This window comes from Vanessa tameamea, chromosome 5 (assembly GCF_037043105.1).
Source record: "Vanessa tameamea isolate UH-Manoa-2023 chromosome 5, ilVanTame1 primary haplotype, whole genome shotgun sequence".
In the NCBI taxonomy this organism is placed as follows: Eukaryota; Metazoa; Arthropoda; class Insecta; order Lepidoptera; family Nymphalidae; genus Vanessa; species Vanessa tameamea.
The window spans coordinates 8,842,321-8,869,918 of record NC_087313.1 but is presented as its reverse complement, the minus strand read 5'-3'; the positions used below and the strand labels follow the sequence as shown (position 1 = coordinate 8,869,918).

Genomic DNA, 27,598 nt, shown 5'->3' with positions numbered 1-27,598 from the left:
TTCTTGAATTATATAATTAATCACTTATTTTGAAATGCCTAAATAATATGAGAAATTAAAGTTTAATATGATTTTATATTAATCAAATTATGTTCATAAATTTTTTCAGTGCATATTAAAATGATTACATATATAAGAAATACAACTAAAATGTATTTTTCAAACATCTTTTAGTGCTGGATGAGTCGAATAAATATTTTTTTTTTATATTCATAGTCAAATATAAATACAACCACATATTAAATAGAATCAGCATTGCACCAAGTGCATTTATCTCTGGTATCCAGCCATCTTGCTCATTGCAAATATATTTTACCGCAAACCCAAGATCTTTTGTTCTTACACTTCCACTAAAGCATTTTTTAATATATTTAAAGCTATATCGTTATTGTTATTTTAAGAACGTCGTATAACTAAATGTATTAAAAAATTACCTTGTCATTTATTATATTAAAGATTATAAGATAGATATAAATATATCATATTTGTATCGAGTCCCATAGTTATAAAGTAATCGGGAATCTTATTATAATTTTCATACAAATAGTATAAAATTTTATTTACTATATAATTTTATCTACTATATTTTAACTATTTTTAACATTTATAGTATATAAAACTTATATACGTTTTATCTATATTCGTTTGTAAACTTAATATTGTATGTAATTTACTTGTCACATTATCGTCTTATGTATATAATATATCTACTTGTTGTGATATTCATTACATAATCACGGTTGAACAAATATAAACATAGTAACGGTCAGAAAGCAAAGCTAAACTTTAAAATTTATTAGTATGTTGCCAGGTTTGAGATGCCGTAGGTCTATTGGCTAGCTTATAGAACTGCTCATTTAAAGTACCATATTCATATTCCGTGGAGTGCCAATTTTATTATTTATTTTTTATTAAATCGGTACACGAACACATGGAACACTTGATGGTAGATGGATCACCACGGCATAGAGACATTCCTTACATCGCGCCATACAATGGGCCACCAACCTAGGGAGCTAAGTTGTTATATCCATTATGCCTATGTAGTTACACTGACTCACCCTTCAAAAGGGAACACAATACTACTAAGTATCGCTGTTAGGTGTTAGAATATCTGATGAGTGGGCGCTAACCTAACGAGATGAGCTTGCACGAGGCCCTACCACCAAGTAACGTTGTTAAGTCTGCTGCTCAAATCTGATCACTCTTCGGCTATCACTTATCAATCTTATATGATTAGTTACTGTTCTATCAGACTATGTAAGGAGAAAAAGAACTATTTTATTATAATAATAAATTATGTATATAATTTTAACTGTCATTAAGACAAAAACAGCGGCATCTTTTGTCTATTTGACGCTTTACTACTAATTCTAGTTACTCACACACATAACTGACAAAAAAATACATCAACAAAATTAAAAGCTAATTAATCATCGTAAATCAGATATAATTAGTTAATCCATTCCAGGACGGAGCAGTTATTTCGAGGAAGCGTTATATTATGAGATCTTAACAAAACAGTTATGTACTTATGTATAAAATGTATATAGTTTAATCACTGGCTTCGAACAAAGTTAGCCCTTAAAGCTTAGCGAAAGGATATTATTATTCCGAGAATGGGTTAGAGAACAACGTACCTACTAGTAATATATGAATGTATTTAATATATTTCAAAAGGATATTATTCAGTGAGTTTCTAAATAACTCTTTGTCTGCCTCTGTTTGGTCGTGAGGTATTTTTTTTAATGTAATAGTTAGGCGGACCGGCTAATGGGCAACCAGATGTTAAGTGGTCACCACCGCCGATAGACATTGGCGCTGTTAGAAATGTTAACCATCCCTTACTTCGCCAAAGCGCCACCAACCTTGGGAGCTAAGATGTTAAGTCCCTTGTGCCTGTAGTTACACTGGCTCACTCACCCTTTCAACCGGAACAACAGTACCAAGTATTGCTCCTTGGGGGCAGAATATCTGATGAGTGGGTGGTATCTACCCAGACGGGTTTGCACAAAGCTCTACCACCAAGCTTGTTGTGTTAGGCTTAGCCCAATAGTGGCATATTTACTGTTAATTTACTTTTATATTTTATATGTATACATTGGTTTCGTATCACGTTTTCATTTTTCATAGCATCTAGAATTCTAGTTTCAGAAGGATGTTCTACGTCACGAGAGCGAATAATTTCAATCAAGCGCGCACATTACATCCGCTTATTCGCCTATCCATCACTTTAACAACATACATCCACTTGTGGACATATATAATACACAATGAAACCAAATTAGAATAGACCTATCCATATTTTTAAGCCTACAATTATTAAAATTGCAAATCGCTCTATACTTAAAGTAAATTACATTTACAATAATATATTTATACCTATACCTAATTAAACGTGATACAGTGATTTCGATTGAGGTTTGTTTCATACAAAAAAAAAACCCCGTACAAAACATTCGTTTAAAATTACTATCAATAGTGAAAGGTACCCACTAATGTAAAATTTGTAATAAGTTCGCTAATTATTAGTAAGTTAGTTAGTATCATGTTAACGTACTTAATTGAGTATAATTTTAAGTGAGCAAGGAATTTGTCTGGAGAAAACGGTGAATCATCGTTGCCAACTCGAATTAAATGGCCTATCTAAACAAAAGAAAGAAACCGTAACTCTCTTTAAAAACTTTTTAAATTAAGAATACGAAATATAAAAACAATTACAATAACAAAAAAATAATAAAACCGAAATTACTTTTAATTACAACTAACCAAACTATACAATTTATTATATAAGATTATATTTTTGAATAAAGTACACAACTAACTATATCATTTCAAATAGTAACGAACAAAAGAATATAGCGTTAAAAGTAATAATAATAGCACCCACACACAGCACACACAATTGAAATGATAACGTAATTATAACATAAGTTTAATACGAACAAACGTTCATTATCCACACATGCTTTTATCTAAAAATAAACTTACAATAAACTTATCTGTACGATCAGGAAAGCAATCCTCATTACCATCAAATAATCAATATTCAAACTGTTCCATTTTAATTTTTTTCTTTCATAATGTGATTTTACGATACATTTTTCACGACACACAAGATAAAGGACAGCACTATCATTTAAACTTCACATTTAACGTTTGAAATTCGAATTGATTAAATCGTTAGCTATACGAGAGCGCCCTCGTCGAGAAGTGCACATTGACTGACATTGCATCTGACCAGTCAACACGATCATAGGAACGATGAACGAATCTTGAGATTATCATTCTGTTCACGAGAATCATAGTTCACATATTGTCATAGAAGTGACAATGATCAGTAATATCTATTAAGATCTTACGTAAAATCATGAAACAGGAATTTGACAAAATTTACACAATTATATTAGTACGTCAGTTGAACCGTCCGAAAATTATACATAGTTTATATGAATGCTAATTAATACATGAAATACCTACATCGTAGCTGAAGGTCAAACGTTTAAAATCGATTGCGGAAAACATCGCTAAATTTGTTTATGTGCTAAACATCCACCAATCCGAAATTGTGCAACGTGGTGGAATGATATCCAAATACATATCCTTATCAAGAAAGAACCCTTTCATAGACGACATTCCCTTCGTAATTTTACCTTAGGTAACTATAACATAAGCCGGAGGTTAATGTTTTAGTACGCAGTAGTTTCCTGACGGTAAAAAGAAAATTACAATAATAATCTATTCATAAACTATAAAAAATAATAACTCTTAATCACTAATATAAAATGACCTCTAATACTATCTAATAAGTACATACTAGAACTACCAACATGCAATAAGGATTATCACTATTTATATAGAGTTGAAATGGTTTTAGCTCGCCTTCAATGAAGAATGTTCTCAGCTAAAGTGAATAAAAGTTTAGGTATGTACCCAATCTCCTTTCAATTTAAGTGGTCTCTGCGAAGCTCTACTTTACGGCTAATAAATGAAATAATCGACGTCCGATACCGAACCCTCGCAACAATACCTATTTCCCTGACGCTATTTAGAAGATTACAGTAATCATTTATTCATAAACGTTAAAAAATCAATCCAAATCTAGGACGCGCTGCTATTGTTCCTCTAATAAATGTATTACTAGTAACGAACTGTGTCTATACACACACACTGACTCTATAGTCACACATAAATATAACTTATCATACATATGTTGTAAGTAATAAAGTGTTAAATTTTTAAAAATAAGCTATTTTGAATCTACGACACTATTTTATAATGTAAAATATATAATTCATAGTAAAAAGTTTATTAAAGAAACAGGCCAAATGGTGGTTGATGTTGCCACTTGTTTTTTTAAATACACTGGCTCACTTATATTTTTCACTTGAACATAAAATTTAGGTTAGAACTGTTGAATATGTGTCTAATCACGCGTCCAAGGACTATGTAACGTGATGTCGTTTTAAAGTATTTTGATAGAGTAAAATTATAATTGTCCATATTTTATTTTTGTATTATAAATTAAAAATACTACTACATAATAAATATAATGCTATTTCTATAAACTTGAAGAAAAAAAACTTCTCTCATAAGCGAGTGACATACTAGGACAAAATAGAAATATCTTAAACAATTATCTTTTATAAAATTTAATTAAAATATCACTTACTTAGTAATAAATTTGGAACATCTGCACTAATATTATAAATGCAAAAGCAACTCTGTATGTCTGCCTGTTACTCGTTTACATCCAAATCACTGAACCGAATTTGATGAAATATGTTATGAAGGAAGACTTTACACCTCAAGGAACGACATAGACTTTATACCTAAGCCTGACAACAAACCCCTAAAACGCGAACGAAGCCGAGAGCACCCACTAGTATCAGTATAAAGTATAACTTTTAAAGTAACTGGTGTGTGTGTATTAGTCAATCAGCCCTGCCACCGGTAACAGCTTGTAAATATATCGATTCAGGAGTTAATTTCGTTGTAATTATAGAACAATAAATAACGAGGTTACTGTCAATTTATAATACAGCTAATTAATATAGCATATACTTCTTATTATATCATACACAAGTAGCCTTCAATTAATCTCGATGAAGAAGGAAAATAATCTTAAGAAAATATGTATATTGGTACATGATTACGCTTAGAACCAGCATGGCGGACTGATCTCCAAATTTTTAAAATGTACGAGTTACATACTTTGTTTTATTTATATTACTGTATAGTACTATTACATTCAATTGAACCCTAGAACATGATTATATAAAAGTCTTTAAATAGGAACATACTTAAAAGATTATTACATTTTTATATTGGATAATGTGATGTCACGTTAATTTAAGTATAGTGGTAAGTATCAATAAATGATAACATTCAAAGCTTTCAAAGTAACCCAGCTGCATATTCCGTTTGATAATGTTAACGCACGTGCAACATTATATACGAGTCTGTTTGTTTCTGGTCTTGCGTTTGTCACAGTACAGATCGAGCTGAGTGAATCATATTGTGCCGTAACAACCAGTTTTCAAATAATAAACAGTTCGTTACGAATTGTATGAGTTATTTGTTTGGAAGTTCGTTAGTTTATCGTCTTTATCGATACTTATAAAATCTTTAGTGCAATTTTTTTAGGTAAGATGTTATGTCCCTTTTGCCTGTAGCTACACTGGCTCGGTCATCATTCAAACTGAAACACAACAATTCTAAGTATAGCAGTTTGGTGGTAGAATATCTGATGAGCGGGTAGTACCAACCTAAAAGGGCTTGCTCAAAGCCCTATCAACAAGTAATATATTTGTATAATATTAAAATCGGCTTTGTGGTAACAATAAAGGCACCATCGTGACTTCTTCATTATCTTACTGTTATAAATAGGAAAGTTTGGTTGGATGGATGTTGGTTATAATCATCAACCGAAAGTCTTAATTTAAATTCAAATTTATTCTATAAATTTTATGTAATACATATTATTTATTGATGATAAAAGTAAAAATTACCACCGTTTCGGAGAATAGAATACGCTGACCGAGTGGATATGAAAAGCACCGTTGAAAGAAACTATTTATAATTTTCAATAACAAATGAAAATAAGCAGTTAAGCTTTTAATAGCTGTCTATTAATAGGTACTTGTGTTTGTCAAAGACGTGATTGACGTGTTCCTATCGAGAATTTCTTGATAAATTAAAGTAATGAATCCAAAATGTATCTGTCTATCTTATATATAGAATATTCTTCAAAAATAATTACCGTGCACTGGGGTGGCCGGTAGAGGTCGCTTGTCTGGCGGAGCGCGCCGCACTGCCGCCGCTGACGCCGGTAACGGTATCGACGTCTGCAGCACTGACACTTGCCTGAAAATAAAATTATTCAGTCAGTAAAACAATACAAATATTTGCCAAAGTATATAAAATAACATCTTAAGAAATAATGTTAAGTATAAACAAAAGTACCGATTTTACGTCGTTGATACAATATTCAAATTGGACACTGTAAACTTTGTTAGTCAAGTGGTTTATAGCGAGGTAGAAACCTCGCAATCATATTAGTAATCTAATCCATAAGTAAAAACTTTCCCAAGGAAAATAGAGTGTTACGGCCCGCCTGTTAATTTCAACCAACCTGCGACAACTTGGAGATAAATGCCAATAAATTGGATACTATATGGACAAAGATAATGATGATGGGGACGATATTATGAATTACTGCAGGAATTTATTACAGAGCATTGTTTAAAGAAAATAAATATTATAGAAAATATGTCAATTATTATATAACAATATGTAGATTTACAATAGAATGAAATTTAAAATCAAATAAATGAAAGATGAGTCAAACATATTATAAGCACAATGGACTAGATATCAATTCCATGGTTGGAAGCGTATTAACAATATGCATAAGAAGGTTATCTTCTTATAAAACCTCTTTAAATATAACCTCTTCAGGGTTAGATGCCTTTGTACTAAGCCATATAATTGGCTTAAGTGCCTCCATGTTATCAAAACGAATATGTTAATATTGAAATGTTGCTATTCAGATGTTAATACAATAATGTGGTGTTTTATTTATAACTGGTACGTAATGGAATTATGTACTAATATATTGAAATTGTAATAATCTATTTTGTATCGAACAATCCCATAAATAACACTGAGAAACATTATTTTTTGTATTAAAAAAAAATACTGTCAATATAACAAATTAATTAACTTAAACTTATTGTAAACACTTAGTTAAATTTATATACAAATTAACAAATCAAAATAAACTACCTTGACGATACATTATGATAATTGTTTTTGTACATCCCAAATTATTTATCCCAAATATCCTGTAAATTATTTTAAACTAAACTTTCTCAATAGTCTGTCAATATATCACTATACCGCATGATAATCACGAACCTACTGATGTCGCCGTTTACAAAATAATATTAAATTCCAATGTTTTGTATATTCAAAAACAACAAAGGAACTGATGCTGTAGCATATACACATAAGGCTTATATTTGTGTAACAGAATTTTCGATAAATAACCTTATATATCGCGTTAAAGCGTTATTAAATTCTTAGATAGAATTACGCTTATATCAATAAGGTATAATATATTTCATGCGTAAGTAATTTACTTAGTTTACGTTAAGGCTGACGCCATTTATGGTAACTTGAAAACATTAGGATTACAGTCTTTGTGTTCGCGGTGTAGGTAAGTTAGCTAAATGTGTAAGTAAGATATACTCAAGTCAATATTTTTTCATTGTTAATGTCAGTTTAAGGCAAAAAGGCTCCAAACGGTAAAAATACATTACACAAATAGAAGTCGCAAGAAACTCTTTTTACATGAATTTCTTTTTGTTTAATTTTTTTGCAAAATTACTAAGTACCCTACTTTAGCACTGTCGAAGTACGTAACAACTCCTAAATGTCTGTTATGATTCACGTATTTTATCTACTGAGGTATTCACTTCCGTTCATCATTGCTGGTGTAATTTATTTTAAATTGTGGAATTTTGAAATTAAAAAGAATTACCATATCTAGTTTATTACCTTTCTCATTTTGAATTAGCTAAGCTATTAGTATGTATACTCTAAGTTGATATTTTTCTTTTTACCAAATATATTATTATTACAGTCTATAACTTATATTTTGTATGTTGGCCGCGGCCGCGTTACTTATAAGTTGTTGGCCGCGGCTTCGCTCGCGTTTTAGGGTTTCATCATCAGATGTTAAACATAAAAAATTAGCCTTAAAAAGTAGTCCTACCAAATTACATCAAATTCAGTTCAGTGGTTAGAGCAATAGACAGATGAACAGACAGCAAGAGTTTCTTTACCATATCTAATATTAGTGTACATAAAAAATATTTTTATAACTTACATATAAAAACTTTAGACATTAAATTAAATTATGTTTACATCGAAGAAAATAAATCTTAGGAATGCAAACTCATAAATCTTGACGAGAGTAAGATAAAACAAACTTAGTAATATCATAAATAGTAATCTAAATTAGTCAACTAACAAGGACTTATTATAGTTTTAATTAGTTACAAAACTAAATGAAAAATGATATCTTGTTTAGCTATGTTGATAGCGTTATATGAGTATCTATTGTTTTAGTTCGCTTAAGCTACAGCTAAGGTATATAGCTTGAAATGTGATCATTTACCATAAAGTCGCCTATTTGCTAGTAATTATGCCTATCATACAGACTAGCAAATGGGCCACCTGATGGTAGCATCCATAGAGATTCGAATTGTAAGAAAAGTCAAACATCAACAACATTTTTATAGCATATTTTGGTGGACGGGAGAATTGGTCGCCCGATGGTAAGTTTAGATTACAAGTGCCCGTATACATTGGCGCCGTAAGAAATTTTAACCACTCCTTACATCGCCAACGCGCCACCAATGTTAGGAACTAACATGTTACGTCCTTTGTGAATAAACATTAGGTCACCCAGTCTTCAAACCGGAGCACAATATGTGATGCAAGAATAGAACCTAGTCAGACGGGCTTGCACGAAGACCTACCAACAAGTGCGTTGTGAATATCTCATCTTGGTTATAAAATATCAGAAACCTTAACGCGATTTTCAACAGCTCTACATAAATGATCTGATGACACACGTTGAAGAGCTATCTAGTGGCTAGTTATAACGAAATATTAAGTACATATAAAAACTTACATGAGCTAACTTTTTGGTGATCAGTCAAATGGTGTCTAAGTCTATTAATGATAAAATTACATACCTACCAAGATCCGCTCTGAAGATAAGTTTTAATTTACAAAAAAAAAATTAAATTAGAAACTTAATCATCACGACTTAAACCTAGATTTCCATGAGCTCAAGCTTGTTAATCATGTAAAATCCAGTAGCTCATTTCTTGTTAGGCATGTAAAATCAAGAGGCATGAAGCCTAATCTTTCTAAAAGCAAATGCCAAAAAGCTAATTAAGTGGGTACTCTCGATTCGAAACAGGAACATTTGGAAAATGACTTCCTTACTCAAGTAAATTAGGATACCATGATGAAAAAGTGTAGATCAGAATGAACGTGGTTTTAACCCTTAATTACGAACATGATAACGGCTGTAGCAAGGAAATAAGTCACCCATATGTAGAATTACTACAAAACGAAAGATACCTTTCGTTAGCCAGTCTAGCCTTTCGTAGATTTGTGGTCTTAGTTTGTCCAGAACATATACATAGACCTCAGAGCAACGTATGTTTCCGACATCCCCGACAATTATTTGGCCTCATTGATATTGGTTCTAGTTGAATATAATCTTAATTCTGAATACACAGTCATGACCTTTAACCTTCTTTGATAACATTTAACAATCACTGAAAAGAATCCTCTTTTGTTCAGAGTTATCTTTTTTGTTTTTAATGTCTCTTTTCATTTATTGTGATCATTGCAACTAAAATAATCATGATATTTTTTTATTTTGACGGGTTAATTCGTAAATACTAATAGGTTTTAGCCTTTAATATAAATATCGAATCTCATTCATTTATTTTAAACCAAAGAAAAGTACCGTTTTTGTGTTGGAACTGTATGATTTTTTAAAATAGGAACCCGCCCCTGCTTCGCACGAGTGCAATTTATTAAAGAAAAAATCTATGATATAAATATAATTTATAGATTCCTTATAGCACTCAGGATTAGAGTAGCTTTCTACCAGTGAAAAAAAAATAGAATTGGATCATTCGTTCCGGAGATTATTCTTCACGTACAAACAAACAAATTTTACATATTTATAATATTAGTATAGATTTCAAATATTTTGTTTAACATCGGTTACCTTTTTGAATGCAGGTAATAATTTAACTAACTTTTCTATTTAGTAGTACTATATGCGTACTAAAATGAAATAAAAATAATTTTAAGGCTTGCATCATAAAATTAAATAAAACGTAATTGTAAATTTATATACAAACGAATTAAACTTTACCACATTCGTATAGTTAGTACAATCCTAATGCGTGGTATAGTTGATATATGTCTCGTACTGTGAAATTCTAAATATAATTAATATTATGAAAATGTAATACGACTACCCACTGAGAAGTCGCGCCAGCGCCGCGGTCACGATTTCACAATAAACCACTGGCTAGGAAGCTGTTTCGAGTAAATTACGAAAATAATTCATGAAAACAGTATAACAGGCTGATTTAGACAGACAAAATAATAAACGAGGTACCTATGTTTATATGACGACACGATAAACGTTTTTCGTATAAATATATCATTATATAATATATATTATTATATATACTATCCAATAAAATCAATGACTACTATATAATTTTATGTTATAATATATTCGGTTAATTTATTTATTAAAACTGAACTCAAAATGCGTGTGAGCTTGAATTTCCAATAAATTAAAGTACAGTCACTACTCGACACAAGATGGCGCTGGTAGCATAATTGTTACATAAATAGTATAATAATTGTTGAATTATTCGCCTGTAATAAAATTATTTTTTATTAAATTACGTAAAATAGTTCTCACAATAGAACTAAAACGTGTTAATGCTCAAATAATGGTAATTTCTTGGTCCAATAGTTAAAACGCATACTAATTATCAAGTTTAGTTTTACGTAATTTGATATTTCAATGAATATTGAATTGGAATTTACAGAATTAATAACGACAAACATACATTTGCTACAAAAGTTTATGCCAAAAATTACCTTATGTGTTAAAATATGTTACATGTCAATCTAAAAGCTCTTAATCAAGACCGTGAGATTAAAACGATATTTTCCTTCACTTAAGATTGTTTTCACAAAGTCCTCTGTGATCAAACCATTGTTTAATATTTAATAATAAGGGCAGATCCAAACAATGAACATCTGGCGACGCGAGCGCAGTGTCATTTGACAAGCAGCGCTTTTGCGCAACAGACTTGACACGCATTATATTGGGAATTGTTTACAATAATTATCTATGCATATGTTTATTATTCTTATACTTTATAGCATATAATGTAAACAGAATATAATAAAAGAAAACTATTCTAAGCGCCTGTCATTTCACTTCAGCAAATTTGTAATTGATCTTTGGTGAAATGTTTAACATATATTTAATTTTGGACAAATTGTTTACAAATACGACGAAATATTTGTTCAAGTTTAATGTAACGTATTATTACTTGTATTTGTATTGTATTTGCCTAGTGATGTAAATATCACAAGTTCGATACTGATTAGGGTAATTGTCGTCACTACGCGCACAAGTTTTACGCTAATTAGAGGAGAGTAACAGAGAGAGATAGAGGAATATTAGTAATTCTTCCAAAACATACATCGATATTCGATTTTTAGGCTGGAATAAAATTAAATATGTAATTTATTTTATTCTAATCATACTACTTTCATTGAATCATTAGGTACCTCTTTAAATTCGTTCAGTATTATTTTAAAGCAGTAGAATATAATTATTTTTTGTTTGTCTTCTACGTCTGGTGACAACGGTATCGCGCGTGACGGTAACTTCCGGGACGGCCGAGTTCGGAAATTAAAGCTGTCACGCTTGGGCCAGGCAGTGTTGACTATATATGTATGTGTATAATCAAAATTACATACTTAACGTTAATATTATTATTAAAAATAAACTATACGCTAAATTTATCCAATTTAACGCTTGTACGCAATGTTATATTTGAAAATGTTTTCTTTATTGGATATAACGTTAAAATATTTTCATATTATGTATTTATATATACAATATATAAATATAGTTTCACAAATTTACAACTTCTTCCATAAAACATTACATTATTATATATGTATTATGATTAAATCGTAATCATTTCGATTATTTAATCAAATCAGCAGTTTGATTATGTTAGAATTAAATCGTATATCACTCGTGTAATGTTAATAACCGACTTTCGGTGATACGTCATTTTTATACGTGTATCCTATACATTGTATAATTATTATAGTTAAAATCGAATATCAAGTCTTGACATCTTACGCTCGTGTTAAGCGATGACTTTTTAATTTCTTACATAATACCTCAACAACACAATAGGCTATATGACAATACGAAAAATAGTGTCAATTGTTGTAATCACTATATATTATGAGTTTAAAAATGGTTATTTATTAACGAAAGTTGAAAATAATAATTTATTTATTTAAAAATTCATAAATAAAAATGCATTTTTTTAATGTTTGTCACGTTACACAAAACGTTCCTGATTGGTCGGGCTTATGACGACGTCATTTGCTTGTTAACCTCGCTTGCCTACTGTATTTGGATTATATGTGCCACAGATTACAATACAGGCAAGTGACGTCACCGACCCCCATTGCAGCGCCATATTGTCAAAGTAGCGTTTTCGCGCGCTATTTAAATATGGAATTTTTTATTTGATATTTTTCAGCAAATATGTACTAGAAATTAAAAAAAATAACTTTTACCGGGTTCCTTAACCTCTACTAAATAATATAGAATGGATTTTAAAAACTAGTCAAATAGCCTATTGTATTTCATATATATAATAGTATAAATTAACGACCTCCGTGGTCGAGTAGTGTGTACACCAGGTTTCATGGGTACGCTACTCCGATGACCCGGGTTCGATTCCCGGCCGAGTCGATGTAGAAAAAGTTCATTAGTTTTCTATGTTGTCTTGGGTCTGGGTGTTTGGGGTACCGTCGTTACTTCTGATTTTCCTTAACACAAGTGCTTTAGCTACTTACATTGGGATCAGAGTAATGTATGTGATGTTATCCAATATTTACTTATATTACTTATAATATATATTTTAAAACTTAGCGACTCGAACTTAGTTGAACTATTTCTATAAAAGTACGTTAGGTTAAATAACTACAACGCCGATGAAATGCGGTCTTCTTTATTTTTTCGACTGAATATTCGACATAAGACAAAACAACAAAATAAAATTTACTATTAAATTATAAAATTGATTTTACAAAAACATTATATTAATTACTCGACTTCAGGTGTGGCTTCGATCGCATCTATCGCGTAGCCTATGTTCTTCACTGGGGTTTATGCTTCATAGCAAATTTCATAAAAATCGCTTCAGTGGTTTGAACATGAAAGAGTAACATACAGACAGACAAACAGTTACTTTCACGTTTCTAATATTATTATAGAAATTCGAAATAATAATAATAAAACCGAACTGCACAATAAACAGAAGCTTCAGCGCTTTGTTCGTTACAAAAACATTTGTATGGATCAATACAAAGGGTTCAGCATTTTTCATTGTTTAGGTTACACCTTCGGAGTAACATGTCGAGATCAAAGATTATTTTGCTTTACGATACTGATGATATAGCTATCGTAAAAGATCGAACAGTGACTTAAATCAGGCTTGGATATTTATAGAACGACCGGCTAAGTGAACTAGGTACCTAGGTACTCTTATTTTCACCTCGGTCTTGTTGAGTTTTAAAGAGGTCATTAATTAATCAGGCGTTTGTGGAATTCTATTTTTAGGAGTTCTATTTTTAATATTATCTGTGTATTAATTAAAATATTCGCATGTTAGGAAATCTTGTTTGTGATTAACATACTTCATCATTACCACAACACTCACCACTATGATGATGAAATCAGCATGGAAGTTGGTTCTTATACATGTTTTTATTTCAAAGAACGTTTTAATGCTATCCTCTTTGTTGCAACTTGCCACTAAATGGTACTACAGCTAAAGCGATTGCAGACTCGTCAACGTTTTAGCCCAAATCGTATAATAATTCACGAACCAAATTTAAAGAGACATTACAACGCATGTCTTGTCTAGCACTTAATAAAAAAACACTAGTCAAACTTGCACATCAATTCTATTGTCAATGTTATCATAGAGGCAGATTGATCTTATCAGAGCCGCATTAGTCACGTCAAAAGTAAGTCAGACAGAACTGCTGCATAGGGCAAGTTTTAAAATGACAAATACATTAGTTCTTGTTCCATATGATATTATTTAGACGTTGTTTGATAATGGAGCGGATTCTATTACACAATTCGGATACCATTATAGGAAGAGAAAATATTTGTATTTGTGTTAAAAATTTCAAAACACGCAGACATTTATGTAGGTATTTAGAGACATTTCAGAATTGCTATTTAAAATACATACCTTCGTACTTCTGGCGATGTTGGTAGACTTCTAGATTTTCTACTCTTGCTGTTTTGACGGGCGTGGCCCTGACCAGAATTCGTATTACCCATGGTTGCAATAACTTTCCATAAACTTTACTTCATTCCGTTAAATTATAGATTATAAAATCCTTTCTTGCCATTGTTATTAATTCATGAGATGGTATTGATGGTTATTTTAATGTATTTTTTTGTTAAAAGAACACGACAAATTAAATCAGTTAATCAATATTGACAATTGGTAATACATTCCAACGTAACGAGGCGGCACTTTACTCTTCTTGTTGCAGATTTAATTACGCGTCGTGAGAGAATTAATTGTCCTTATTGTAGAGTTTTTCGCGTCGTAAATGATTCTTAATAATACAAAGAATTGATATTTGAATTATCGCAATTATAAATTAACGTTTACAAATAAAAATGATAACTGAATGATAAGTTATTGGTAATGTTTTGAAAAAAAAATCTTATTAAATGTCTTCACGAATCTATATACAAGTCGAAAGTCACATTTAAACCACTTAGGTTCGTTTCTCACTCACAGTAATCTTCACCGATATTGATTGTCTAATTCGATATTAAACCTCCGTAATAAGTATAGTCAACATGAAATTATTTATTAATTTTCGATTAAGATTCAAGCCTCGATGTGAATCATTATGTAAATGAAAGGCCCGATACAAATAAAAAAAAAATACAATTTAAAATTCGAATTCGAAATTTAATTTATATTTTTTAATAAAGGTGGTACATTTTGTACAACAAAGCTGTTTGCATTTATAAAGCATATTTACTTATTATGCAGATGTATATTTGAAGTTAAAATTTTAGGCACGTTTCCAGCTCATTCACTACATAGTCGAACTTAGCAGACCCCAGAAATGCCATCGTTAGCCATCGAATCGAGCGTCATTGGAATTTCAAAGGTCAAAATGGTTGAGACGCGGCGAACCTAAGTACCTATCAAGAGTAGCTAGACATATTTTGAATGCCATTACATCAGTATACGAGCATGAGGGTGATTTATTCAAGAAACTCGTTTAATACATAAATACACCCTGACATCACACATACATCCTTATATATATACGTATTACATACAAAAGCCTCATGTTAATGTGTGGATTTTTACGCTTTATAATAAATTTTTGCGATTATGATATTCATTTTAAAAAAAAGAGCTTGCCAGATATGACACGACGATAAAATTATTTTGAATGATTTTTGTTATTTTTTTTTAATTTTTTTTTTTTTTAAAAATTAACGTTACATTTATTCGTTTATCCTGCATTTTAGTTAAATAACGTTATTATTTTATAGTCAAATATAGCGGAAAATATCCTTATAAAAGACCTATGACTGATCGCAACCGCTAAGAACAGTAGACGAAATAGAAAATGCCCGCACTAGCCAGAGTAAAAAGATTTTTAGATTATAAAAAGATTTTTGTAATTCATATAATCAAATAAAATTCAATTCAATGGGATATTAATTCTTGATAAAATAACCAATAATTTTGTTTAATATCTAAAAATCGAGAAGAACATTGACACAAAGGGAACGCACAAAAAGCTAATTATGGTGTCGCAGACAGCATAGTTCATTGACCTTTCTGTAATACGATACACCATAAAATTAATATTGAGAGAAGCGTTCCGATTTGCACTAAATAGCCGTAGCATTACATCCACTTACATTATTTTGGTTTCAAATTAAAATTAAATCGCTGCAGCGAACTTCAAAATTACAAAACTGGTTCTCGACGTATGAAATTTGTATTGTCGCGATGTGAAAAAAAACTTTAAAACATTACTAAGTTTGGAACCAACTTCGAAAAAGAAGAGAGTGCTCAATTAATCCGTTGTGTGTTGATGTTTAATTTTCAATTGAGTTTGAGAGTGCCCAACTCAATTTTTCATTATTTATTCATCTCAATTGGTTGGTGGACATTACTAAATTTAATGTAACATTGCATTCATGTAAACTTAATAAAACATAATAATATATTATAGTTTTAAAACTAAATTTATTTACATGATTATACGTGTATTCAATTATTTAATACTATGTAACTGATTAATCAAGAGACAAAAATCATTCTTGCGCTATCACGAGTAGCGATATAAAAATAGAGTACATTTCTATAATTATAAAATTTACAGCCGATACGAAAAGCAAACAAATACCTAACTTTACAATACATCTGTATTATTATATTCTTTGTATGTGTGTGTGTTAAAATATACAATTATTATTAAACAATTAATAATATACGTTAAATTTACGATGAATTAATAATTTTATTGTTTTTGAGTAAGTCTATGTATTATTGTTAATATTATTGCTAACCGACGATTGCAGGTTCATACGAAACTACTATTTATTGTTAATTTAAAAAAATAAATTAAAATGCATTGGAATAAGAGAAGGGCGCGGTTAAAGTGTATTATTGAAATTATCATGGCGGCGCATTCGAGCGCTGCTCAATGGAGTGTGTATAGACTTTGGACGTAATCTAAGCTCAAGTTCCACGAACATTGTTTGGATTCGAACGAAGCTGGTATTTTTTAGAATTTACCGTAAACCGAGTAAATAGATTACATTTTTACAGAAATATATTAAGGTAGGAACAATAGTAGTAGAACAATTCAAAAGCGTTTCCAGCAATTCGCATTTTTAATTGAAGTCTATATTTAAATGGTCTCGTTGTTAAAGCAACAATTAATATTCTTCAATAATATTTTATCATTCGTAAAATATGCTCAATTTATACTGATAGTTTAATATAAAATAAAATTATATTATGAAATCCGTTTGATCGCTTTTGGGTGATCAATGGCTGAGTTTATTGTGTCATAAAATAATATAATCGTACACTGAGGACGTAAAACATTATTATACGATCAAAATTTCAAAATTTAAAGCTATCGCTTTGTGTATCATTAAAATAACATTGACTGATATATCATTTTATATGTATATAAAATTTAAAAAAAGAACTACATTACAGACTGATTTTAATTTCTCAAATATTCTCAACAAGAATCGAAGTTTCTGTGAAAATCGATTAAGTAATCAATAAAGCACTCAGTCTTGATATCGACATGCGACAGATGTTGACTTAATCGATTAAAAAAATAATTGGACAAAATTTTAAACAACTGTCACACGTGATCGCGTCTTAATGTATCCCTTTGTTACACCGTTAAATATAGTCAATTTTTTTTATGGCATAAAGGGCCACGCATGCACGGACTAAAGGGCCACTTGAAAGTAAGTCACCAATGACCATAGACAAAATTAATTGTAATTATTCCTTACAATCAATGCACCACCAACCTAAGGAGCTAAGATGTTATGTATTGCGCCTGCCTGAATTTGAACTAATTTGATAAGTCCCAAGCCCATACATATCACTGATGAAAATATTGTTTTTATTATATCATTAAAAATTTTATGATATATTTATAGGTTTTTCTGTATTTCTACGCAGATAAAGTGGCCTGTAGGAACAATATAAGGGAAACTTGAGCGGTGATACTTTCAAGAGAAATTGCAATAAGTGAGTGAGGTTATATATATAAGTCTAAATAATTCATGAGCTTCACTTCTAAGTTCGAACATTTAAATCTACTCTTATGTAAGTGTGATCAAGCGATTACAATAGCTGATATTTTTAAAGGCCGACTTTAGTGAGATGTTTCGGATATTTTTTTATGAATCATTATTACTTAGTGGTTTTAAAGAAAACTTTAGTGATGTCATTAGTTAAACATGTTGTTGCAAGTTGTAGGATTCGGAAATGTGATTTGGATTTTGCGGTTGCTCATACGTTTCTGTAGATGTGAATGGAAGATAAGTTTAGTCACTATTTTTATGAATATTTTTCTAACGTGTATATTTTTATTTCAACTATCAAGATAACATACCAACTTTGATGAACAAAACCGTGATGGCTCAGTGGTTAGAAAATAATCTCAACTGATGATTATGAGTTAAAACCGGGGTAAACACCACTGCATTTTAATTGGATAATTGTGTTCACAATAATTCATTTCATGCTCGCGTTGAAGGAGAATATCGTTGGAACATTTACAGTTACTTTTGTTCATTCTAAAAATAGTCAATAAAAAGTTTTTATTCAGCTAAAATCCTATTTCACAAGAATTTGCCTCAACTGACGTTTGTATTACTTCTTAAAACGTAAGCTTTCCGACAGAGAATAGCTATTCGTAGAATCCAACGCCGACAAGACCCAATGTATCACGACCTCATCGATTGTTCTTTTAATATGACCTTTATTTCAAAAACATTAAAAGCTATTTAGACGCATATTTATTGAAAATAAATTTATGGCCGATTTGTTTTGTTGAATTACGTTTTAGTAAAAACTCTATTTAGTTCATGTAAAATTTTCAACGTGAGGTTTATTTTAAGTATGACGAATGATAAAATAAAAGTAATCGCTTCAAAGTAAACATCAGCAGAAGAAATAATGATCGTCGTAATTTAAAAACTAGTAATTCTATGTTAATGGCAGCTTACGAGTTCTACTTTCGGTTTTAAAAATTAGTTTATTTGGATAAAAAAAAAGTACTAAAACACTTCCAAGTGTAAATATTTACTGAGTTTAAAAGTAAAAGTACGGATGCGTAATTCATATTTATTGCACCATTTATACTAACAATAGCCAGTGTTTTCGCTGAAACCAATAAGTCCAAGGTAAATGTTCGGACGACAGATTTAGTACGCTCAAGTCCATTTACTCGACAGCAAGTTATCCAATGAAGCGCTTTAAAGCGTATGCGTTTAGTAATTCATCTTACTTGTAGACATTTCAAGCGTCTTACGGTGGAAGTCCAATTGTCGATTATTATAATTTAAATTAATGCAGACATACGTAGCTCGAATGTGTTATTATGTTATTTGATTTATTATTATTATAATTATTTAATTCTCGAATTTAATATATTAATAAACTGAGTCAATTGGAGCTGACGGTAAGGAATAAAATATGATATTTAAAGATGAAGTTAGCGCGTTCGATAAGTCATTCAAAGGTTGCTTTCGTAAATGCGCCTCCAACAGTTATGATCTAAGCTGTTTTGTTACCTATATCTGATTAAGGATATATTTTAATCAAAACATACTCAATTAAGTAAGCTCTTATAAGCCCTAATCGGCTACCGTTTTGTAATGAAGATTTTCATACGTCTTTTTCACCAATCGAAAAATAAAATTTATGTCAAATTTCTTTGACATAACCTTTATATTAACTACTTGGTATGTAAGTATTCAATGTTAATTATATTTCCTCTCAGTAGACAAATATTATATAAATTGTATAGTATATTATGTATAGTTATATATAGTTAATTTATAAAACGTCAATGCGTTTCCACATGATATAAGAGGTCCTTTGTGTATGTAATAATACGATGTCTATATTCATATTAAGGAAGAGAAGAATCATTAATAGATTAAATGATATAACTCTGACGTCACACAAATACCTAAAACTTATAAATAAAAGTCAAAAATGCTTCTCAACTCAATCAAATGCATCGACTACGCGTATGTGTATTCAATGCATTTATTTCTTAAATGGAAATAAATATTTCTTAATATATAAAGCTATATAGCATGAGTCAATCAGTGTAGAAAGGTTTAATATAAGATGTTGTCGATATCATAGACATATCTTAAATGGCATGTTCAGATCATAAATTTAAATGTCGTGCGCGTGTTCAGTGTTCTTGTGTCATTCCGGGTACGGGGATAATGTGACATTCACTTACTCATAAATGCTTTTGAAAGTATAATGCACTTATTTCTCAAGTACTTGGCTAAGTTCTCCACATACTGATACTACTGACGAGACTATAAAAACCAGTCAATTTTTTTATATAAGGTTCATCGTTGTTTTAAAAATTTTAATTTAGAATTTTCTTATTCTAAATCTCTACTGATAGCACAACCAAAGCTACCGAGTCTAAAATTTAGAACGTAGATTTATTTTATTCAATGAGCATCCGCTTAGAAATAATTTTTGGAAAATTCATCTTCATGGAGAAAAATAAGGTGTCTTTTTACGAATTTTTTCTCGTACGTGGTCGCGACAGACGGACAGTAATTATACATTTAAACATTAAAATTTATTATATTTTATGCGTCATGCAATTGGAAAATACTAAGATTAAGACAATTTACATACAATACAAATGCGTTGTATAATATGATTGTGATATTGAATACAAATACCCAAGATCCCGTAAATACTGGAAGTCTATGCAATTGGTTTATAAAGTGACCGAGACGTATTAGGCCACTGGCTTTGTATTCTGCTTTAAGTATATAACTGCATGCGAATAAGCGTAACAGAAACTAATGCATTTGAATGAATCTATAAAGCTGAGTTCACATAAATGCTAATCATTACATCTCATTACATCGAGATTATATCCAGACTTTGATCCTGTGGGTATTAAAGGAAGATTGCAATTTTAATTAATAATAATATTAATAATAGTTTTTAATTTGAGTTGAAATTAATAGTGTGCTCGGTAGTGAATAATGTTTGGTGTAAAACTCGGCTATATTATATTCAACAACTGCATGTCTGAGTAAAATACAAAAGGCTTCATAGATAATACCAAGTCTTTGCTCAATATGAAATATTTGTCGTCTTTGTTTAACATCAAGACCCGGGATTACCCCTGAATCTTGTGGGTGGGTTAGAAATGAACGATTGTGAGTAGCCGAGCTAGCTACTGCGATCACTGCAATTTCATATGCTTAAATTGTTTGAAAAAGTGTTTATAATGTAAATATCGATCTGAACGGCGAAGGAAATCATCGCGAGGAAACATGGATGATGATGATGATGATGATGATGCATGAATCTACATTGGAAAAGACTGGTGAGATAAGTTTCAGACCCATTCTTCAAACGGAGAGGATTTAAAAGAAAAAGATAAATGTGTTTGTGTGCTATACATAGATACAATATATATAAAACACTCTAATTGTTTCGATAGATGATTCAACAAATACTGAAAAGATTGTTCACATAGAAGCAAATTAATTAAGCTCATACAATGCCCGGCCATAAACAGGGTGCCGTTCACAGAGGGTGTAGCAGAGAGGGATGCCCGCAGATGTGGGTTGTAAATGGTAAGAGATTGGCGGTTTTATTTTTATTTTTTTTCTAAGAAAACCAATATCTAGATTCAGATTCAACGGAGGATAAATCTACATCTATATAAATAATTTCGTGCGATAGACTCGATCGAAACCTATCCACAATTATGGATCGTTAAACGGTAAATCCGTAGTCCACAACATATATCCGCAAAATTCGTATAATCGAGTTATTTCGATATTAAATCCATAAAATTCAATGACATGACAGTTCAACGGGCGTCCACGTTTGACGTTTACGGGTGCGTTCAGAAAGTGAGTTCCAAATAATAATTTCGTGAAGGGTACGCTAGGCTCGATGGAAACTTATACACAATAAATTATAGATCAACGTTAATGAATAAGTTATATGTTATATGAAACGTAAAAGATAAACCGTATTTATTTAGTTTTATTTATGTGACCCGAGCGAAGCAGGATTTTCATACAGTACAGATAATAAAATCAATCATCAAATTCATCATAAATAAGGATTCTCAAAATTTGTTACATTTTTTTTATGTTGTTCCAAAAGTAAATCAAATATATTATCACCAATGCCCAAAAACATTGGCACCGTAATCAATTTTAACCATTCCTTACATCGCCATGAAAATAAAATGTTATGTCCCAGTCACACTGGCTCACCTTTCAAACTGGAACACTCCTATACTAAGTATTTGTGATTGGCGGTAGAATATCTGATGACTGGTTGGTACCTACCTAGACGGACATGCACAGAGCCTTACCATCAGATAAAACCCTATATTGAATCACTCACAAAATCCAGTGATCCAACACGATCGGAGAGATCAAGCTCAAGGTCAATGGCTTGATTGTACTATTAGCAGTATATCCAACACTACACTGGCAGCGCTACAATGTCTATCCCGTTATTACCTAATAATTTCTTAACAGAAAACCTGTTTTATGATTCGATTACACGAATCCCTAGACAAAATTGTACAAAATCATGATATTAAGGTAAACTTTATCACATTGCGAACTAATTTTCATATCGTCATCGTCGAAAGCAAATAATTACTCGGATGTAATAAATGAATTTTATACGAAATAAGATACATCGCAAAAGATGAATTAATTGAAATATTGGCAGGGATAATAAATGTTACCGCTTTTAACTTTGACTGTGAATTACATAGCAAAATCTAGTTTCATTATCCGAGTCCGTTAATGTTATAAAATCTATTGTGTGAAATTCCAGCGGCGAAAAATCTCCGATTGTCATTGTGTAAGATTTTCTTCACAATGTTATATTATCCTTTTTATAAATCACCTGTACACGAGAATTCATTAGGTATTATATTTTTTTTTGTAAGGTACACTTCTATCCTTTTTTTATTTAAGATTTTAATTTAACATTTATCTAAGTGACGAGATCTGTCAAAATTATTATTCCAATTGCATTATAGTTTTATTTTTAATTAACATATGAATTAGTAACATTAAGTCTTTAAATTAGTCTTTAAAGTATTAATATTATAATGATTTATTTGGAATTTATAAAATTAACAAATAAATAATGGAACTGGTAAAAAATATGTATAAAAAACGATAAAAAAATATTCATATAAGTACTCTAATGCTGTACGAATAGTAGAATTTAAAATTAAAACGAATAAATGTATATTTGTATAATAGATTTTACTAACACTTAAATCAATACTGTGAAACTGCAGTTCAATGGATTGGATAGAACTGGTTTTAAATTCGTTGCAAAATTTCACCTACACATTCTAAGAGGTGAAGTTAAATTAAAATCTGTACGTAATAACTGAATACAAACTTCAATACGGGATAGGTAAAGAATAATTGAAATTAGACGTTGAAGTTTTTTTGCAGACGTAACACCAAAGAGATGACGGCAGATGATCTTTCTGCCGTGCTCTGTCTACCGCTCTGTCAATCGTGGGATGTACAGTCTTCCGATCACAAGAAGTAAAAAGACATATAAAGATCATTAGACATAGGATTGACGCGATATGATATACCACTATGATATACATTATGAATTCGCGGATTTTGGACGCAGCTGCTATTTGAACCTTTGAGTAAAATAAAGTGTATATTATTTATTGAAGAGGAGTATTATTGTATTATAAATAAAGTTCAATTAATCAAAAACTGTTAGTTGTGCACAATGTAGCTGGGCTATCAGCGAATCGCATAGAATACGTAAATCCAAGGTTTGTCTATTTCTTCTTCGAATCGAAATAAGCTATAGGATGTTATATCTCGTGTGCTTGGAAATACAATGGCCCACTCGCCCGGAAAACTGCAATACAACGTTGATATTTAACGATAGAATAGGTGGCTGTTCAGTGGGTGGTTCTAACTCAAAGACGATTGCAAAAACCATTAATTTATAAGCAAATAATCTTGTTACACCGGTGTTTCGTAAACTTATTTACTTACGAATTTAATTAGTATTCGAAAAACAAACACTGTAAATAATTTGTTAAGCTAATTCATGTCTTATCCCAAACATTGTTCATATATTTCAATTAGGTTCAGCAGACCGTTCACCTGCGGGTGTGACTGTAGGAATGTAGACTCACGACGTTAATTCAGATTTATCACGCTCTCCCCTTTACGATTTTTGCCATTCAAGACGAATTTATTCAAGGTATCTTATTAGATTACGAATCTCAAGATAGATGACCGATCGAATTACTATAAGAAAGAAAAATGGTGCAATATTTTATAAGATCATTACCGAGATGAATCGGATAAAATATTATACTGTAAAAGTTTTATACTCGCTAAATTTAAACATGTTTATTTCAAGTGAATTAGTCACCAAAGAGTCCGTCTATAAATCGAAATTATTTTTAAAATCTTTTTATAATTAAATGAGATGTTTTATAAATTTCAAACAACTGTCACGTTGAAAGTGATATCTCAAAATGGATAAAGCTATGTTCACACACGTTGAAAACAAAATACACACGGAAATAAATTTTTTCGTCCTTTGCAAGTTTAAATACTAAAATCGTTCGTTTAAATATTTTATTAGTGATTTTGAATTTTTAATTAAGGTGATTATTTTTTACTTATTTTGCGAATAAGGTTAGCAGACATATATAATACTATCAAATGGTTTTAAAATATCTTCCAATCTTATAAATGTATTATCATTGTTTGCACATGAGCGAATTATTTTACTGAAATGTGGAAAGGCCTTTACCAGTATTTTATATAAATTAAAACGTCAACAATAAAGAAAAACAGCTAAACTCCCTCTTTCTAGATATATAAATTAGCGTCGCTTATTAGTTTTTATAATTAAAATGAGAGTAAAATATCAATGACATATTAGAGACGTTGAAACGTTTATCTATCAAACGTTACACTATGATACTTTTCTGACGCTGTTTTATCAAATAAAACTTATAAATAGTATTTTGTTTTATTTATTATATGTTATTTCTTACAAATTTATACGTGTATTTTGAAATATATTTGAAATGATTTTTACCAGCAAAAATGCATTCTAATTTAAAAAAAAGTGTCATTATTAATAGAAGTGTACATATTATATTAACGAAATGTAGCCCGATCTTTACCAGAATGGTATTTATCGATTATTTCGTGTGAACTATTGTTCTCTACGAGGGTACAGAATCCTTAGGGTGGCGCCCCCATAACCTCCCCCAGCGAAACGAAACTAGCAACAGCACACATTTAACTTTTTTGTTCCACTACGGTTTTAAGCTGTCATAAACATTTCACGTGTGACGATAAAAAGAAGCGTGTGGCTCGCTCAAGAAATATTCTATAGAAATAAACGCGGCGCACCGCCCGTATTTATACGTTTACTGTCAACAAAGTTGCCGTGTTTCCTACTTTATAATAATTTGAAATCAATTCTTTGTTGTTCAAGATCATTGATATCACTTTATGGCAAGTACATAAACATGAAATAGAAAATTTTGTATAGATTTAAAATTGAATTAGAACCGTTTGATTTGTTTACGTTTTTTGAAACAAAAGAGCAATTGGGGAGTAGATTGATTGATACTGTCATTCACTTTAATCGTGAATATCATATGAAGCAATGACCCGCCCTATCTTCGGACGGATGCTATTTATTCATAAAGATTTTTTTTATTATATAATTATAATTTATACACACTCAGGAATAATTTTTCATTCTACCAGTGAAAACATTTTTAGGAATTGGATCATAAGTTCCAAAGAAAACACCTGTATAAAAACAAACAAATTTTAATGTCAATGTTATTATAGATTTCGTCATAAACCCAATATTTATTTTATCAATTAAAATAATATTAAGTTAACTATATTGAATAGACACGGGCTCTAAAAGCGCGTGCAGAGTTTAATTTAAATCGGTGTGTAGAACTGATGTTAGGTTCAGTTGCAAACATAAACGACATACAAGTACTTCACGCTGATATATTATGTGTATGGATGCAAGGCAAATCTTATACCAAGTTTATGTATGTAGGTATGAGGGTATGTGACGTTGTATCGGCGTTAACATTACATTTAAATCTATTGTGTAAAATGGCCACAAAGTGCTCATATTTGTGCCTACTGGGATAAAGTATTTTTTGATTTAAATAAAAAAATCTATGTAAAAATAATTAAAGTTTCAGGGATAATTAAATTAAAAAGGGCTATTTCGAGTTCGCTTTAATGCTGCTAAGTCTCGATGCAGTCGCGCCCACGTCGCTATCCACAAACTGGTTTAGCAGCGAGTACTGCAACTGCTTAACATAGCAACAGTTCTCGAAATCGCAAATTCCGATCAGCGCTGTGCTTACAGTATTCTATAAAAGAAAAATTTAACACTTCGCTAAAGGTACTAAAGCTAATTGATTTTTTTATTTTAAATAAAATCTAAAACAAAAGCAAAGAAATATCCGTTTAGTATTATAATGCCAAAGTTTTTGTTATCATAGTTATTCACTAGACCATATTTGATAATACTTAGTGTGGATGATAAATGAAAGCCTTGAAAAGAATAAATTTCATCATATTCGACGAGTATGTATTCACTGGTAGAATTAGACATTTAATTAATATAAATAGTTAAACTGATATTACATTTTTGAATGAAAAAAAATTCAAACAGTATCCGTAATTGTTACTCGACCTAAAAAAAGATATTTTTAAGTCTTGTTTTTAACTCATGCCTTATGTTTCTTATCGTTTTAATTTGAATTTCGAATTTGAATTAGCTCTATATTTAAATTCATGTTGTAAATTAACGACTTAAAGGTATATATTATTTTTATTTTTGACTATTTAATCGATTTACTGATATATGACTCTCATTGTCTTAATACAGGTAAGATTAAGTATGAACACTTAAGTTTTAAACATTTGACAGTATTTTTCTTATACGTTTGAACAAAGATTTCAATATAAATATTTTGATACTTATTATATATGTCCCACTGCTGGGCTAACGACTCCTCTTCCTTTTGAGGAGAAGGCTTAGATTTTATTCCACCACGCTGTTCCAATGCGGTTTGTGTATACACATGTAGCAGAATTTCAATGAAATGCGTTTATAATGGAAGCGGAAAAAAATGTGTTTATTTACGACATCACATTAGAAACCTCTAAAATTATCAGTGTTTCTCTATTATGCATGTATTATACATATAAAAAAACCGCAAAATCCGTTGCGTAGTTTTAAAGATCTAACTATATATAGGGACAGACCGACAGCGGGAAGTGACTTTGTTTTATACTATGTAG

The 27,598-nt window shown here is 30.5% G+C and overlaps 1 protein-coding gene across 9 annotated transcripts in view; it reads right to left on the bottom strand.

Moving 5' to 3' along the window:
* Sick (sickie) overlaps positions 1–27,598 on the bottom strand; it is a 207,465-nt gene that overhangs the window by 62,518 nt on the left and 117,349 nt on the right. For 8 of the 9 annotated variants that reach the window (XM_064220958.1, XM_026628591.2, XM_026628592.2 and 5 more), the window contains one exon: positions 6,263–6,366. In XM_064220958.1, the coding sequence (XP_064077028.1) occupies positions 6,263–6,366 (104 nt within the window). Of the gene's footprint in view, positions 1–6,262; positions 6,367–14,645; positions 14,753–27,598 lie in introns of those variants that run through there. The other variant, XM_064220962.1, reaches the window with a different exon arrangement.